Raw genomic sequence first — 17,500 nt, 5'->3', positions numbered from 1 at the left:
ACTTTTTTGGGACTTATAGTCTTGTAAAATCACTTTTTTAAATAACAATTTATTTGATTAAATTACAGTGTATTTCTGGTAAGATATTTTTTCATTCAATTGTTAATTCCTTTGAAAATTAAGCTTTTTGAATTACAATATTACAGGAATATTATTTTATACTCAACATCCATGTAGTATTACCACTTTATTTTAAAAATATAACCAAAATTTACATTGCATGTCTTTTACACTTACAATGTTTTTTGTAGAAGAAATAATACAACTATATTCACATAATTTAATGTTTTTGCACAAATATCACAACATAAAATTAACTAATTTTCACTAAAAAGTACTCTCCGAATCAAACCGCCGGCCCCCTTTTTCAAAATCTTTTTTCATTGCAGGTATTATGTCATGTCAATTTGATCTACACATTAAATACAACATATTATATTTTGTAAACAGAATGCAAAATAAAATGTCATTCTATTACAAAAACATACTAATGAATATTTCAGTATTTCATATAAAATAAGTTTTCTATTTTTTTAATATATAACAATTATCCTAGAGTAGTGCACCTTAATTCTTGTAAAATGATGACTTTAAACATGTAAACATTTTTCTTACTATTATTACATCATCATTGGTCTACCTGCTGAAATCGGATGTCCAGGTCAAAGGTTACGGGCTCCCTGGGATTGCACACAGGAGGGATGGTGAACTCCAGGCTGGGCGGCGACGTGCACGGCAGCAGCTTCACCGTGTACGTGCCCGAGTAGTCACGCACCTGCAGGCCAGGTCATCACAACTTCACACCACGGAACAAGAACTCGGGTGACAAAATGTTTCCTCACAGCAAAGTCGGAGAGGAAGGTCCACTGCTGAATGGGGTGATTGTAGGTGGGCTCGCTCCTCACCAGGCTGAGGTTAAAGGTCAAACCCGGGTGGTCGGCACACATGACCATGGAGGTGAGGGCAGAGGCTGACCATGAAAAACAAAAAATATCGTCATGAAAATAAATAAACAAATAAAGATAATAAAATGTAAAAAAAAACAAGACACGTCTTAAAAATAAAACATGAAAAGACAAGCTCCGTCATCAAAAAAATAAAATTCAATAAAATTAAAAAAACAAGAAACATTTATAAAAGGAATAAAACACATGGCATACTGACAAAGCTTAACCCATTGTTACTATAACAATCTACAAGATTAATATAGGTTGCCTCTCTCTCTTCCGCTCATCTTTCGGTATTTTTTTTTTCAATCTTTCTAGTTATTATGTATACGTATTGTTGATAATAGAGGTACACTATTGGTATTGTTCATGATCAATAGCGCTTTTTCTATTGGTATTTGTAGTGCTCCAGTTGTAGTGTAAAAATGCTCATTGTCATTTTTATATTATTATTTACTTCACTAACTGCTTCCTTGTTATCACTTTTACAATCATATTTGTACATATCGTATGTGCTGGTGTTGCTCTATTGTTGTTGTTTTTGTCTCTCTGTCTAATCCCACTCTTATCCCCACAATTTCCCCCTCTGTCTTCCTTTTTTTTTCTCTTTCTATCCCCTCCTGCTCCGGCCCGGCTGCACTAAATGATAATATAAATACATTTAATAAAGTCAAATTCAAATAATGCAACAAGAAAAGTATCCTACACGTCTCTTTTGTAAAGTAAATCTGAACAGTCGATATGGGCATCTACATCAACTATATGATTTGCCTGAGAAGCTGGACAGGACAAAAAAATAAATAAATAAATAAATAAAAAAAAATAAAAAATAAAAAAAAAAGGAATAAATTAGAACATAAAAAAACAAGACATCATCATAAAAAATGAAAAAAGAAATACGGTATGCGCCCTAAATGACTGAAAGAGCACGCACTTGGCGCAATGATGTCATGTTATCGATGGAAAAAAGCATCTTTAGACAATATGATTTGCCTGAGTGGCTAGGAGACCCCGAGAGTAACAAGCGGTTGCCTTGTTGCCTTTCCATTAAGAAAAATAAATTAGTTTCAGTATAAGTTTGCTGGTTTCAAGAAATGTAATGCCGAGCACATGTCCCTATGTCAAGATAATGGCACTAGCATTTACTTAATTTAAGCATATTTTTCAACATATTGAGCAAAAATGTCTCATTTGTTTTTCTACCAAGAAAAGTGCACTTGTTATTATTGTGAGCATTCTTATTTTAAAGGCCTACTGAAATGAGATTTTCTTATTCAAACGGGGATAGCAGGTCCATTCTGTGTGTCATACTTGATCATTTCGCGATATTGCCATATTTTTGCTGTAAGGTTTTAGTAGAGAACATCCACGATAAAGTTCACAACTTTTGGTCGCTAACAGAAAAGCCCTGCCTTTACCGGAAGTCGCAGACGATGACGTCACATGTTGATGGCTCCTCACATCCTCACATTGTTTGTAATGAGAGCCTCCAACAAAAAGTGCTATTCGGACCGAGAAAACGACAATTTCCCCATTAATTTGAGCGAGGATGAAAGATTTGTGTTTGAGGATATTGATAGCGACGGACTAGAAAAATAAATAAACAAATATCAAGTTAAAAAAAAAAAACGCGATTGCATTGGGATGGATTCAGATGTTTTTAGACACATTTACGAGGATAGTTCTGGGAAATCCCTTCTCTTTCTATTGTGTTGCTAGTGTTTTAGTGAGTTTAACAGTACCTGATAGTCGGAGGTGTGTGTCCACGGGTGTCTTGACGCCAATGTCTCAGGGAAGTCGACGGCAGCTTTATGGGCAGCGCAAGCTCAGCTGATCTCCGGTAAGAAGCGACTTTTTACCACAATTTTTTCATTCGGTCGGGATCCATGTTCGCTTGACCGCTCTGATCCATAGTAAAGTTTCACCTCCGGCAATTTTAAACATGAAATCACCGTGTATTTGTGGCGCTAAAGGCTAAAGCTTCCCAACTCCATCTTTCTACTGTGACTTCTCCATTATTAATTGAACAAATAGCAAAAGATTCAGCAACACCGATGTCCAAAAAACTTTGTAATTATGCGGTTAAAGCAGACGACTTTTAGCTGTGTGTGTGCGCAGCGCTCATATTTCCTAACAGTCCGTGACGTCACGCGTACACGTCAGCATTCCGCGACATTTTCATCAGGACCCTTCGCGGGAAATTTAAAATTGCAATTTAGTAAACTAAAAAGGCCGTATTGGCATGTGTTGCAATGTTAATATTTCATCATTGACATGTAAACTATCAGACTGCGTGGTGGGTAGTAGTGGGTTTCAGTAGGCCTTTAAGGTATCTTTGGGTTCATTGAAGTTAGCTAATTTTGCTTCTTTTGGAAAGTCTTGACAAGCCGAATTTTCTTGTTCTATTGGCAGATAATTTTGCTTAGTTCAATTAAAATAACCCTCATTTTTGTATTTATTTTTTCTTGCTTTTGAACACTGACTTTTTGCAGTGTGACTGTTACTCCACAAAACCACTCTGACACCTTTGCAGTGGACAGTGCAGGTGTGCCTAATATTGTGTCCAACCTACCGGGATGAGCGAGGACGAACAGGCCTCGGAACCGCGCCTCGGTGCGGAAGTTGACCACCAGTCGACCCTGCTCGTTGATGCGCATGCTGGTCGGGTACAAGGAGCCTGCGGGGGCAGCATGAAAAGCGTTTATTTGTGCGTTCCAAAAACAACAAAAAGATGGTCAAAGTTCGTCACCACCTTGCAGCTCCGCGCCCGGCGGGCTGCCGATGCCGTCCCGCCACAAGATGGCGGTGTCGTACACGAAGGTCAGCCTCAGCTCCGACTGAAGGTCAAAGTGCTGCCAGCCGCCTGCACCCACGGGGGAGTGGAAGACGTAGGACACATGGAGGGGGACACGCAGGGTCACGTAGGACTGGACCAGGTTCAACACCTGCAGGGACAACCCACTATCTGTTATATGAATCATGTCATGTAGACCACCACCACGTAGCCACCGTGTATTTACCATTGGTTTATGACAATCTATATGTTCATGTACATAGCTGTCTTTTGAAGGTTCATAATAAAAAAAAAAGGCACATGTAAAAAACTGCTATCACTTGCATGACTGTAGACCACTACTATGTATCCGAGTGGGCATTGTCAGTTTTTTATACGTTAAGAAAAGTTACAAATGTCAGATTCCAATAATAAAGCAAGCTCAAATTCAAAAGTTGTTTATGTGTTTTATATACTGTAAAATGATTATGATGTAACATGTAGTATTTTAAATATCATACATATTGATTAAAGTGTTTATGATATTGCAAATGTATTATTATAAATTTATATATTCATTATTTTAAGTACCATACAATTATTTTTTATGATATATCTCTTTCATTCTAAATTAAGTATTTTATCTAAACTGTTTGATGTTATTTTTAGTTATAATCATTTTAATGATGATTTTATTTTATGATTTTTAATTTTTTCTTGTCTACCAAATATGCTCTATAAATAACCTTGCATTGCCATTATCTTAAGTACTATCAACAATGTTTTTTCAATGATATTTATTATTTTTAACAACATACAATACATATTTTTAAACACTGTATTACATTGGTCTTTTAAGTACCATTAAGATAAGAAAAACACATTTACATGTTATATGTTTAATAATATTGCAAATTTATTATTTTAAGGCCCATCAAAGTTTAAAAAAAAAAAAAAAATGATACCGCACATTTATAATTTTAAATAAAATTCAAGTATTTTTTTCAATGATGTATCATATTGATTATTTTGAGTACTATAGGGAATTTATTTTTATGTTACACATTTACAATTTTAGGTACCATAAAAATAAGAAAATTGTTTGTCTCACACATTTATTATTTTGACAGCACTACAAGGTTTTTTTTAATGATATAGCACATTTATTATTTCCAGTACCATAAAGTAAAAAAAGAAAGAAATACATCATATTATTTCAAGTACCACAAAAGTAAAAAAAAAGAAGATATATTACATTTCCTTTTTTAAGTACCATACAATTATTTTAAAAATAACATTGCACATCCATTATTTTAAGCACCATCAAAGTAAACAAAACTATGATGCTGCACATTTATCATTTTAGGTAGCATTATTTTTTTTAAATTGGTTTATATTGATTATTTTTAGTACTAAAAAAATGTATTTTTTATTATTATATTACACATATAGTAGTTTAAGAACCATACAATTATTTTTATAATGTATCACAATGGTTGTTTCAAGCACCATGAACATAAGAAAACATTTTATATTACATTTTAAGTACCATTAAACTATTTTTAACAATGCATCACATGTATTATTTTAAGTACAAAAAATCCTCACATTTTTTATGAAATATTATATTGATTATTTTAAAAACAATACCAATAGAAATGTTTTTAAATTACACATTTATTTTAACACATTTATATTTTCAGTACTTTAAAAGTAAAACAAATATTTGATAGATCATAATTATTAAATCAAGTACCATAAAATACATTTTATAATAACATTGCACAATCATTATTTTAAGCACCATCAAAGTAAAAAGTTAGTTTGATACTACACATTTGTCATTTTAAGTAAAATTATTTTTAAAATGATTTATCACATTGATTATTTTTAGTACAACAAAAATAACTTTTTTTTAATTATTATTATTTTAATTATATAACACATGTACTATTTTGAGAATTACACAAATCCTTTTTATGAAGTTTCACAATGGTTGTTTCAAGCACCATTAAAATACGAAAACATTTTATATTACATTTTAGGTACCAGTAAAATATTTTTTAACAATGTATTATTTCAAGCAAAATTTAATAGGAAAAAATTAATATTTCACATTTATTTTGACACATTTATCATTTTAAGTAGCATTATTTTTTAATGATGTATCACATTGATTATTTTAAGTACAAAAAAAAAAAATATTAAAAAAAAATACTTTGTACATGTATTATTTTAAGAACCATACAAATACATTTTTATGATGTTTCACAATGGTTGTTTCAAGAATCATGAACAAAAGAAAACATTTTATATTACATTTTAAGTACCATTAAACTATTTTTAACAATGCATAACATGTATTATTTTAAGTACAAAAACTGCCCACATTTTTTATGAAATATTATATCGATTATTTTAACAACAATAAAAATAAAAATATTTTTATTTTACACATTTAATTTAACACATTTATCTTTTGAGTATCTTAAAAGTAAAACAATATTTGATAGATCATAATAATTAAATCAAGTACCATAAAATACATTTTATAACAACATTGCACAATTTATTATTATAAGCACCATCAAAGTAAAAAAACAAGTTAGATACTGCACATTTGTCATTTTAAGTAGCAATATTTTTTTTTATAATGCATCACATTGATTATTTTTAGTACAACAAAAATAACTTTTTTTAAATTATCATTATTTTAATTATATTACACATGTACTATTTTAAGAAACACACAAATACTTTTTTTATGATGTTTCACAATGGTTGTTTCACGCACCATGAAAATAAGAAAACATTTGAAAAATTATTATCATTTTAATTATATTACACATGTACTATTTTAAGAATCACACAAATACTTTTTTATGATGTTTCACAATGGTTGTTTAAAGCACCATGAAAATAAGAAAACATTTTATATTACATTTTAGGTATCATTAAAATATTTTTTTAACAATGTATAATTTTAAGTAAAATTTGATAGTAAAAAAATGTATATTCCACATGTATTTTGACACATTTATCATTTTAAGTAGCATTGTTTGTTTAAAATGATGTATCACATTGATTATTTTAAGTACTAAAAAATAAGTAATTAGAAAAAATACTTTGTACATGTATTATTTTAAGAACCATACAAATACTTGTTTATGATGTATCACAATGGTTGTTTCAAGAACAATGAACATAAAAAAACATTTTATATTACATTTTAAGTGCCATTAAACAATTTTTAACAATGCATCACATGTAATATTTTAAGTACAAAAACCCCCCACATTTTGTTATGAAATATTATATCGATTATTTTAAGAACAAAAAAAATAGAAATGTTTTTATATTACACATTTATTTATACACATTTATCTTTTGAGTATCTTAAAAGTAAAACAAATATTTGATAGATCATAATAATTAAATCAAGCACAATAAAATACATTTTATAATAACATTACACAATCTATTATTTTAAGCACCATTAAAGTAAAAAAAAATAAGTTAGATACTGCACATATGTCGTTTTAAGTAGCAATATTTTTTTTTAATAATGTATCACATTGATTATTTTAAGTACAACAAAAATAACAACTTTTTTAAAATTATTATTATTTTAATTATATTACACATGTACTATTTTAAGAATGACACAACTACTTTTTAATGATGTTTCACAATGGTTGTTTCAAGCAAGAAAATAAGAAAACATTTTATATTACATTTTAGGTATCATTAATATATTTTTCAACAATGTATTATTTTAAGTAAAATTTAATAGGAAAAAACTGTATATTCCACATTTATTTTGACACATTTATCATTTTAAGTAGCATTATTTGTCTAAAATTATGTATCACATTGATTATTTTAAGTACTAAAAAAAATACTTTTAAAAAAAGTACATTACACATGCATTATTTTAAGAACCATACAATAGTTTTTGCTGTATCACAATGATTGTTTCAAGCACCATGAAAATAAGAAAACATGTTATATTACGTTTTAAGTACCAAATAAAATCTTTTTAAAAATGTATTATTTTAAGTAAAATAAAAAACTTTTTTTTAACAATGTATTACTTAAGTACAATAAAACCCATATTTTATGAAGTAATATATTGATTATTTTAAGTACAATAAAATAGGGAAAAAAAAGTATATTCCACATTATTATTTTAAGCAGCATTACTTTTTTACATAATGTATCACATTATTTTGAGTACTATAAAAATAGACTTTTAAAAATGACATTATACATTCATTCTTTTAAGAACCATACAATTACTTTTGCATGATGTATCACAATGCTTGTTTCAAACACCATGAAAATAAGAAAACATTGTATACTACATTTTAAGTCCCATTAAAACATAATTAACGATGCATCTCATGTATTACTTTAAGGACAAAAAAAAATTGTTGGAAATATTATATTGATTATTGTAAGAACAATAAAAAATAGAAAAATATATATATATATATATATATCATACATGTATTCTAACACATTTATCTTTTCAGTACCATAAAAGTAAAACAAATATTTGATGAATCACAATAATTGAATAAATAAAAATAAACGTTTATGTATCTAAATACCATAAAATAAAACGTAAAAAAAAAAAATCTTAATTAGGATTTTAAATACCCTTTTACTAAAAAAAAAAAAAACGAAAAAAACGAAAAGTAAATCTATTATTTTACACATCGTAAAAGTAACAACACATGTGAGTTGAATAAATTTACAAAATGATTTGACTATAAAACAAAAAACTGATAATGATAATAAAAAAATAAAGATCACAACAATGTATTCATCTGGGAATGCTGCAATTTGTGATGATATTCCACCTGCTAAAGTCCCACAATTTAGTAAAAGTTTGCCTTTCCAAAGATAATGCAATGTTTTCATGTAGCATTCATTTAAAATCTCCTTCAATGGGTGTCACTGTAAACTTATTACTGTTTGACCCAGTTACTGTACGTGTGTGTTGGTTGCCATCACGTCGGTGTAGGTGGGCTGAGCTAATGTTTGCTGGTTGAGTGTTCAAGCTGCTGGCAATGAGCGGCTCATTAAGTTTGGCCTTGGCGACACATTGCCGGCGTAAAGGAAACGCTAATGACTATTTAGTTAGCACTTCATGAGCTTTAGCAAACAAACAAGATGGAAAAGATGTGTTCAGTACCAATCAAAAATTTGAAGTGTTTTGGAAAAAACAAAAGAAAAGTAGGCTTTTTTTTGTTTTGTTTTTTGAGGCTGCTGCCAAGAGGAAAGTGGGGACACAATTGTGAGGACAGAACACGTCCAATAACCAGAATGCATTGCTTCCTCTGCCAAACCACCCAGGCTGCTCTCACTGAAACCCACTCAGCGTTCCGCCAGTAGATTTGCACAAAGAAGAGAAACTGGGGGCCTTTTTCCGGAACAAAACACGGTCCTCTGCCAAAGTGTGCAGGTGTGTCGCTTATAGAACGATAGGAATAGTAGTTTTATTCTAGTCTCCTGTTATCGTGTGACCAGACACAAAAACACTGTACTGTAGCTTTGATCCTAATGAGCAGTGAAACTTTAAATTAGGGGTTTTTACTTTTAATATGACACCAATAAAGGAGCAATGATATCGATATTGATTCGATATATGAGCAGGAATCCTACAAACTTTTGGTACTTTGTAGTATGGAATGTTAGAAAATGTTTGATTAAGTAGAATAAGTATGAAAGAACACTAACCTATTTATTATAAACCGTTCGGAATGGACTTATGCTAGTAATTTTCAAATGTAATCATTCTTTAAGTTCGGCTTACGATGCAGTAAGTTGAATGATGCGGCCATGTTTGTTACTGGAAATTTCTAATATGCTTCTGCCTTGGAGACTTTGTATATTAATAATAAATATGTACATACGATGCAACAAATAGCAGAGTCGTTTATGCACATTTGTCATTTTAAGTAGCATTATATATATATATATATATATATATATATATATAAACCTAGGTTTTTTTTAGGCCACGAGGAGCTAGCAGCTACACAAAAGCTAAGCACACACTAGCACACAAGCTAGACATACGTAAGAAGTGGAAAAATATTGTGTGCTTATTGGAGGACATTTTGATGTTTTTTTTTTACTAGTAAACACGCTGCAGGACTGCTTGTGTCGGACATTTTAGACACAAGGCGATACTTTTGCTGATGTCGGACCGATACCAATATCATACTTTAAATCAGGAGTCCCCAAACTTTTCGACTCGGGGGCAATATTTGGGTTAAAACAATGTGGCCGGGGGCTGGGCTGCGTGTGTATATATATATATATGCAAACTTTTGACCTGCACTGAACATATATGCATGTATATATATATATATATATATATATATATATATATATATATATATATATATATATATATATATATATATATATATATATATATATATATATATTTAGAACAGGCCAAAAGTTTGGACACACAAATATATATATGCATGTACCAATATATATGTACAGTACAGGCCAAAAGTTTGGACACACCTTCTCATTTCAATACGTTTTCTTTATTTTCATGACTATTTACATTGTCACTGAAGGCATCAAAACTATGACACCTGTACCTCTTAAAGCTCATCAAGAGAATGCCAAGAGTGTGCGAAAAAGTAATAAGAGCAAAGGGTGGCTTTTTTTTTTTGTCCTGTCCAGCTTCTCAGGCAAATCATATAGTTGATGTAGATGCCTATATTGGCTGTTCAGATTTACTTTACAAAAGAGAAGTGTAAAATCCTTCTCTTGTTGCCTTATTTGAATTTGACTTTATTAAATGCATTTATATTATCATTTGGTGCAGCCGGGCCGGAGCGGGAGGGGATAGAAAGAGAAAAAAAGGAAGACAGAGGGGGAAATTGTGGGGATAAGAGGGGGATTAGACAGAGAGACAAAAACGACAACAGCAAATACAACAATAACAACAACAACAATAGAACAACACCAGCACATACAATATGTACAAATATGATCGTAAAAGTGATAGCAAATAAGCAGTTAGTAAAATAAATAATATAGTAATGACAATGAGCATTTTTACACTAAAACTGGAGCAATACAAATACCAAATAATACCTCTAATATCAACAATAAAGTTGTTCAAATGCAACAATACGTATACATAATGATAGCTAGAAAGACAATAACAAAATAAATAAATAAATGAAAAAAAAAAGAGGGAATACCGAAAGATGAAAGGGAAGAGAGAGGCAACCTATATTAATCTTGTAGATTGTTATAGTAACAATGGTTTAAGCTCTGTCAATATGCCTTGTGTGATGAAACATGATTATGTGCATGAGTGTATGTATGTATATGTACTTGTATATGAACAGAATGTGTATATGAATGTTTGTACAGTATATATATATGTACAGTATATGTATGTTTGTTTGTACAGTAAATGTATATGTACAGTATATGTATGTTTGTTTGTACAGTAAATGTATATGTACAGTATATGTATGTTTGTTTGTACAGTGAATGTATATGTACAGTATATGTATGTTCGTACCGTGAATGTGCGCTCGGATGGACTTACTTGGAGTATGTAGGTATGTAATGTATTTGTGGATGTATGTGGGAGCGTAGATACATATGTATGGACGTTTGTATGTATGAATAACGGTGTGTGTGTGTGTGTGTGAGTATATGTGTGTTTGTATGTACAATATTTTTGACCCCCAGTGTGCGTGGGAGCCAGAGTGTGGACCCAGCCGCCCAGAGAGCCCAACCCAAACAGCAGGTGTGGCGCCCAGGGAACCAGGGACCACCCGCCCCACGCAGCCAGGCCGGCCAGCGGCGGGAACCCCGGCCCACCGCGCCGCCCGGAAGAGCCGGCAGCAGACAGACACGCCCGGCAGAGGACAGGGCACGAGAGAAGCAGCAGACGGCCAGAACCCAAGCCAGCGAGAGAGAACCCCCCACACGGGCAGAAAGACGGGACGCCCCGTGGCTTTTTTGAAGAAACTAGAATATAAAACACACATATACATATATATATATATATATATATATATGTATATGTATATATACACATGCTCAGTGGTTAGAGTGTCCGCCCTGAGATTGGTAGGTCGTGAGTTTAAACCCCGGTGGAGTCACACCAAAGACTATAAAAATGGGACCCATTACCTCCCTGCTTGACACTCAGCATCAAGGGTTGGAATTGGGGGTTAAATCACCAAAAAGGATTCCCGGGCGCGGCCACTGCTGCTGCCCACTGCTCCCCTCACCTCCCAGGGGGTGATCAAGGGTGATGGGTCAAATGCAGAGAATAATTTCTCAACACCTAGTGTGCGTGAGTGACAATCATTCGTACTTTAAATTTAACTTAAAATTCTGAGCGCGATGATGTCACGTTATCGATGGGAAATTGCATTTTTAGACAATATGATTTGCCTGAGCGACCTGGAGACAGACACAGAGAGTAACACGGGGTAGAAAATGGCTTTTTTTCAAGTTGGGACTTCCCGCGGACTGGATTTTGGACGCTGGCGGGCTGGATCTGCTTGGGACCCCTGCTTTAAATCATCCATTTTTGTCTTAATGGACATTCTGGATGGACGGAGAGTTGTGTATTTGAGCAATAAAAGTTTCACTTATTGCTTGATAACGGATTTTGATGTATTCATAATTATTGGGGGGCTCTTTAAAAAAACAATCAGTTGGTGTCATACCGGGCTTCACGGTGGTAGAGTGGTTAGTGCGTCTGCCTCACAATACGAAGGTCTGACTCCTGAGTAGTCCTGGGTTCAATCCCGGGCTTGGGATCTTTCTGTGTGGAGTTTGCATGTTCTCCCTGTGAATGCGTGGGTTCCCTCCGGGTACTCCAGCTTCCTCCCACTTCCAAAGACATGCACCTGGGGATAGGTTGATTGGCAACACTAAATTGGCCCTAGTGTGTGAATGTGAGTGAGAATGTTGTCTGTCTATCTGTGTTGGCCCTGCGATGAGGTGGCAACTTGTCCAGGGTGTAGCCCGCCTTCCGCCCGATTGTAGCTGAGATAGGCACCAGCGCCCCCCGTGACCCCAAAGGGAATAAGCCGTAGAAAATGGATGGATGGATGGATGGTGTCATACCTATACTGCAAGCAGCCACCAGGGGGCACGTTTTCTTCATGGAGTTTTCTAGTGTCTTTTTTATAGACACTTTTCATGCTACCTGACTGTCAAGCAAACAAATAAAAAACAATCACATATAACAATATCTCCCTTAATATCATAAATGCAAAGTAGATCTAGGAGATATTATTCAAACATTCCTCCTTGGATCTGCCCCCCAAAAAGCCAGCATTGACTTCCAAGTGTGTTCAAAAGTTTAAAATGCAGGCGGCCTGTTCCAACAAGCGCTGGTCTACAAGCCAGGTATCTGTGCACCTTCCGTCTGACCTGCCACACGTGTGCCTGCCTGCCTGCCTGCCTGCCTTCCTGTGCAGCCTGCGGGCACCAAGCATCATGGCTGGAAGTCCTCCTGACACAAGCTGCCGGGCCTTAATGGCTTCATGTGACATGACACAGCGGTGGGTCATCCCTCCATTAGCCCTCACCACAAAAGCCTCTTTTTTCCACAGTTGATCCTCCTGAACCTCGACCACAACGTATCTTCATAGCAGCAAACACGTGACCCCTCCACCTCCACGTCTCTACCTCTTTAATGAGAGAAAACCACAGCAACTTTTCCTTTCTGGGTATTAATAATTCAAGCTGCATGGTGCCACGGTTTATTTGTGGCATTGATTAAACAAGCAAGCAACCTGCGGCCAGCAATTCTTAATTTATCTTTTAATCTCTGTGTGTAGTAGCACAAACACGCAGTAATAATGACCCATATAAACTTGGCTGTATCGACTAACACCTCATTTATTAATGATAATATTCGCTGTCTTTGCATAATTACACTGCATTAAGATCTTGGGATATTAGATAATTTGTAGATGTACATTAGACCCACAGCTTGGGGTTTTTTGGACAATAAACCAATATATGCAGTATATATATATATATATATAAATATATATATATATATGAGAATCAGCACCTCCAAGTCAGAGTCCATGGTTCTCGCCCGGAAAAGGGTGGAATGCCATCCCCGGGGAGGAGACCCTGCCCCAAGTGGAGGAGTTCAAGTACCTAGGAGTCTTGTTCACGAGTGAGGGAAGAGTGGATCGTGAGATCGACAGGCGGATCGGTGCGGCGTCTTCAGTAATGCGGAGGTTGTACCGATCCGTTGTGGTGAAGAAGGAGTTGAGCCGGAAGGCAAAGCTCTCAATTTACCGGTCGATCTACGTTCCCATCCTCACCTATGGCCATGAGCTTTGGGTCATGACCGAAAGGATAAGATCACGGGTACAAGCGGCCGAAATGAGTTTCCTCCGTCGTGTGGCGGGGCTCTCCCTTAGAGACAGGGTGAGAAGCTCTGCCATCCGGGAGGAACTCAAAGTAAAGCCGCTGCTCCTCCACATTGAGAGGAGCCAGATGAGGTGGTTCGTGCATCTGATCAGGATAGCACCCGAATGCCTCCCTAGAGATGTGTTTAGGGCACGTCCAACCGGTAGGAGGTCACGGGGAAAACCCAGGACATGTTGGGAAGACTATGTCTCCCGGCTGGCCTGGGAACGCCTCGGGATCCCCTGGGAAGAGCTGGACAAAGTGGCTGGGGAGAGGGAAGTCTGGGCTTCCCTGCTTAGGCTGCTGGCCCCGCGACCCGACCTCGGATAAGCGGAAGAAGATGGATGGATGGATATATATATATATATATATATATATATATATATATATATATATACATATATAATTTTTTTAGTTTTCTTACATTTTTTTTGTCATTTAAATGTATTTGTATTTACTCTTTTATTTATTTATTTGTCTATTTATTTATTTATTTTTAGGACACATTAGAACATTTAACACAGCCAACGTGAAAATATGATCATAAACATGATTGGATTGACACTGAAAAGACAACAATTTAAAAGTAAAAAAAAAAAAAAGAAAAAAAAAGAAAAATGAAGTGCGTGTAAAAACAATAAAAAAATATTAACCTAAATTTGGATATTCAAAAATTTAATAAAATTGCAAATTAAACAAATGAAAAATATATAGCTGTCAGATCAGCTGTAATTAAAATTGTCTTTATTTGACTATATATTGTGTAACATTTATATGGTATTTAAAATACATTCATTAACTAGAAAGTTTGATTTTTGTATAAAATCCCTTGAAAATGCTAATAAGCATTGCTAGCCAAAAATGGCATCTGGTAATAAAAAATTACAACTCTTAAGTGAACATCTGGAAAATTAGCTACAAAAGCTAGATGGAAGCATTAAGATACATCATGTATAAAAAATATATGACTGAGGTGTATACCTACGATAGTAGCTAAAAAAAAAAAAGAGCTGGTATGCTAAAATGGTATGCATTTTAACATAATGCTAACAGTTGACATGGGTCAAATACCAAAATATATGACTTTGAGGTGAAAACCTGCAAAAATAGCTAAATAAGCTAATATGATAAAGTTAGCATGCTAACAGTTAACATGCATCAAAAAATTTAGAATTTTTAAAGGTGTTTGAACATTTTTTTTAATAATATCCACAAAGTTCAGTCAGCAGTTTGTGTTGTGTGTGACCATGTGTGTTGACCTTTATGTTTTTTGCATGACTGGGAAAGGTTGTTTGGATTGTGTCATATATACATATATATATATTAGGGATGTCCGATAATATCGTACTGCCAATATTATCGGACGATAAATTCTTTAAAATGTAATATTGGAAATGATCGGTATCGGTTTCAAAAAGTAAAATTTATGACTTCTTAAAACGGAGCTGTGTACACGGACGTAGGGAGAAGAATAGAGCAGCCATACACCTTAAAGGCCCTTCCTTTGCGTGCCGGCCAAATCACATAATATCTACGGCTTTTCATAAACACAAGTGAATACAACGCATTCTTGGTCAACAGCCATACAGGTCACACTGAGGGTGGCTGTATAAATAACTTTAACACTGTTATAAATATGCGCCACACTGTAAACCCACACCAAACAAGAATGACAAACACATTTCTGGAGAACATCCGCATCGTAACACAACATAAACACAACAGAACAAATACCCACAACCCCTTGCAGCACTAACTCTTCCGGGATGCTAAAATATACACGCCCCACCCCTCCCCACCTCAACCCCGTCCCCCCAACCCTGTCCACCTAAACCTCCTCATGGTCTCTCAGGGAGAGCATGTCCCAAATTCCAAGCTGCTGTTTTGAAGCATGTTAAAAAAAAATAATGCACTTTGTGACTTCAGTAATATGGAAGTGCCATATTGGCATTTTTTTCCATGACTTGAGTTGATTTATTTTGGAAAACCTTGTTACATTGTTTAATATATCCAGCGGGGCATCACAACAAAATTAGGCATAATAATGTGTTAATTCCACCACTGTATATATCGGTATTGGTTGATATCAGAATCGGTAATTAAGAGTTGGACAATATCAGAATATCTGCAAAAAAGCCATTATTGGACATCTCTAATATACTGTATAAATATATGCTCTACTGTTAGTAAAAAGAAAATCTCACCATCACTGAAATCAATTTGAAAATACTCGCTTTATTAAACTCATGACGCCTCGAAAGACAAATAGAAGACGCCGGCGGGCCACAGTTGGTCCGTGAGCCGCAGTTTGGACCCCCCTGTTGTATTTAAACTTTAAGTAGGTTAGATATATCTAAAATCAAGAGTAAGATTATTAATTCAGTGTTAATATTTGAGTGGAAAAGTTGGGCTCCAACGTCAAAAGGTTAAGAACTCCCTGATTAAGAAGATTTTTTTTAATGGAGGGGAGGCTTTAGCGACAAAGCTGACTGCTCACTAGTGAGTCCACATTCCTGTGCTGCTCTACTCACTCCTCACGTCTGGAGAAGAGAAAAGGGGGTCAAAGGTGAGGGTCCGGCCTCTTACCTGTCCATCAGTCCCGATGGTGCCCCCGCAGTCGGTGAGCAGCTCGGACATGTCGTAGTAGCTGCTGAACTCCCACAGACACGCCTCCAGGTTGAGGTTGCGGTAGAAGCGCAGCGTGCTGGCGCCCCTCAGCGAGGCGCTGTACTGGTAGGGCGCCGTCTCTCCGATCACCTCCGGGTTCCTGGTGGCGTCGGTGAGGAAGCCGTGGCGCGTCTTGACCTCGGAGTAGTCCAGCAGGTTGGAGCAGCGGTGGTTGCCCACGCGGGTGCCGTCGGGGCTGAGCGTGAGCTCAAAGTTGGACAAGGCCCGGGTGGAGACCACGGGCAACATACCTGAGGGAGCATCCATCGGAGTTTTAGTCCAAGGGACTTTCAGTTTACTGCATGCATTAGGGCAGTGGTTCTCAACCTTTTTTTAGTGATGTACCCCCTGTGCACATTTTTTTAATTCAAGTACCCCCTAATCAGAGCAAAGCATTTTTGGTTAAAAAAAAAGACATAAAGAAGTCAAATACAGCACTATGTCATCAGTTTCTGATTTATTAAATTGTATAAAAGTGCTAAATATTGCTCATTTGTAGTGGTCTTTTTTTCAACTATTTGGAAAAAAATATATAAAAATAACCAAAAACTTGTTGAAAAATAAACAAATGATTCAATTATAAATAAAGATTTCTGCACATAAAAGTAATCATCATCTTAAAGTGCCCTCCATCTGGATTCATGAACTTAATTCTAAACATTTCTTC

At 34.8% G+C, this 17,500-nt stretch overlaps 1 protein-coding gene across 2 annotated transcripts in view; it reads right to left on the bottom strand.

The window, feature by feature from the left end:
- Nucleotides 1-17,500, bottom strand: part of LOC133536847 (FRAS1-related extracellular matrix protein 2-like) — a 334,085-nt gene that overhangs the window by 14,091 nt on the left and 302,494 nt on the right. For both annotated transcript variants that reach the window (XM_061877482.1, XM_061877483.1), the window contains exons 18-22: nt 16,753-17,084; nt 3,700-3,892; nt 3,520-3,624; nt 843-970; nt 641-775 (exon numbers count right to left, since the gene is read on the bottom strand). In XM_061877482.1, the coding sequence (XP_061733466.1) occupies nt 641-775; nt 843-970; nt 3,520-3,624; nt 3,700-3,892; nt 16,753-17,084 (893 nt within the window). The remainder of the gene's footprint in view (nt 1-640; nt 776-842; nt 971-3,519; nt 3,625-3,699; nt 3,893-16,752; nt 17,085-17,500) is intronic.

This window comes from Nerophis ophidion, linkage group LG18 (genome assembly GCF_033978795.1).
Source record: "Nerophis ophidion isolate RoL-2023_Sa linkage group LG18, RoL_Noph_v1.0, whole genome shotgun sequence".
NCBI classification, from domain to species: domain Eukaryota; kingdom Metazoa; phylum Chordata; class Actinopteri; order Syngnathiformes; family Syngnathidae; genus Nerophis; species Nerophis ophidion.
Note: the sequence above shows the minus strand (reverse complement) of the source record. Positions and strands in the feature narration are given on the sequence as shown.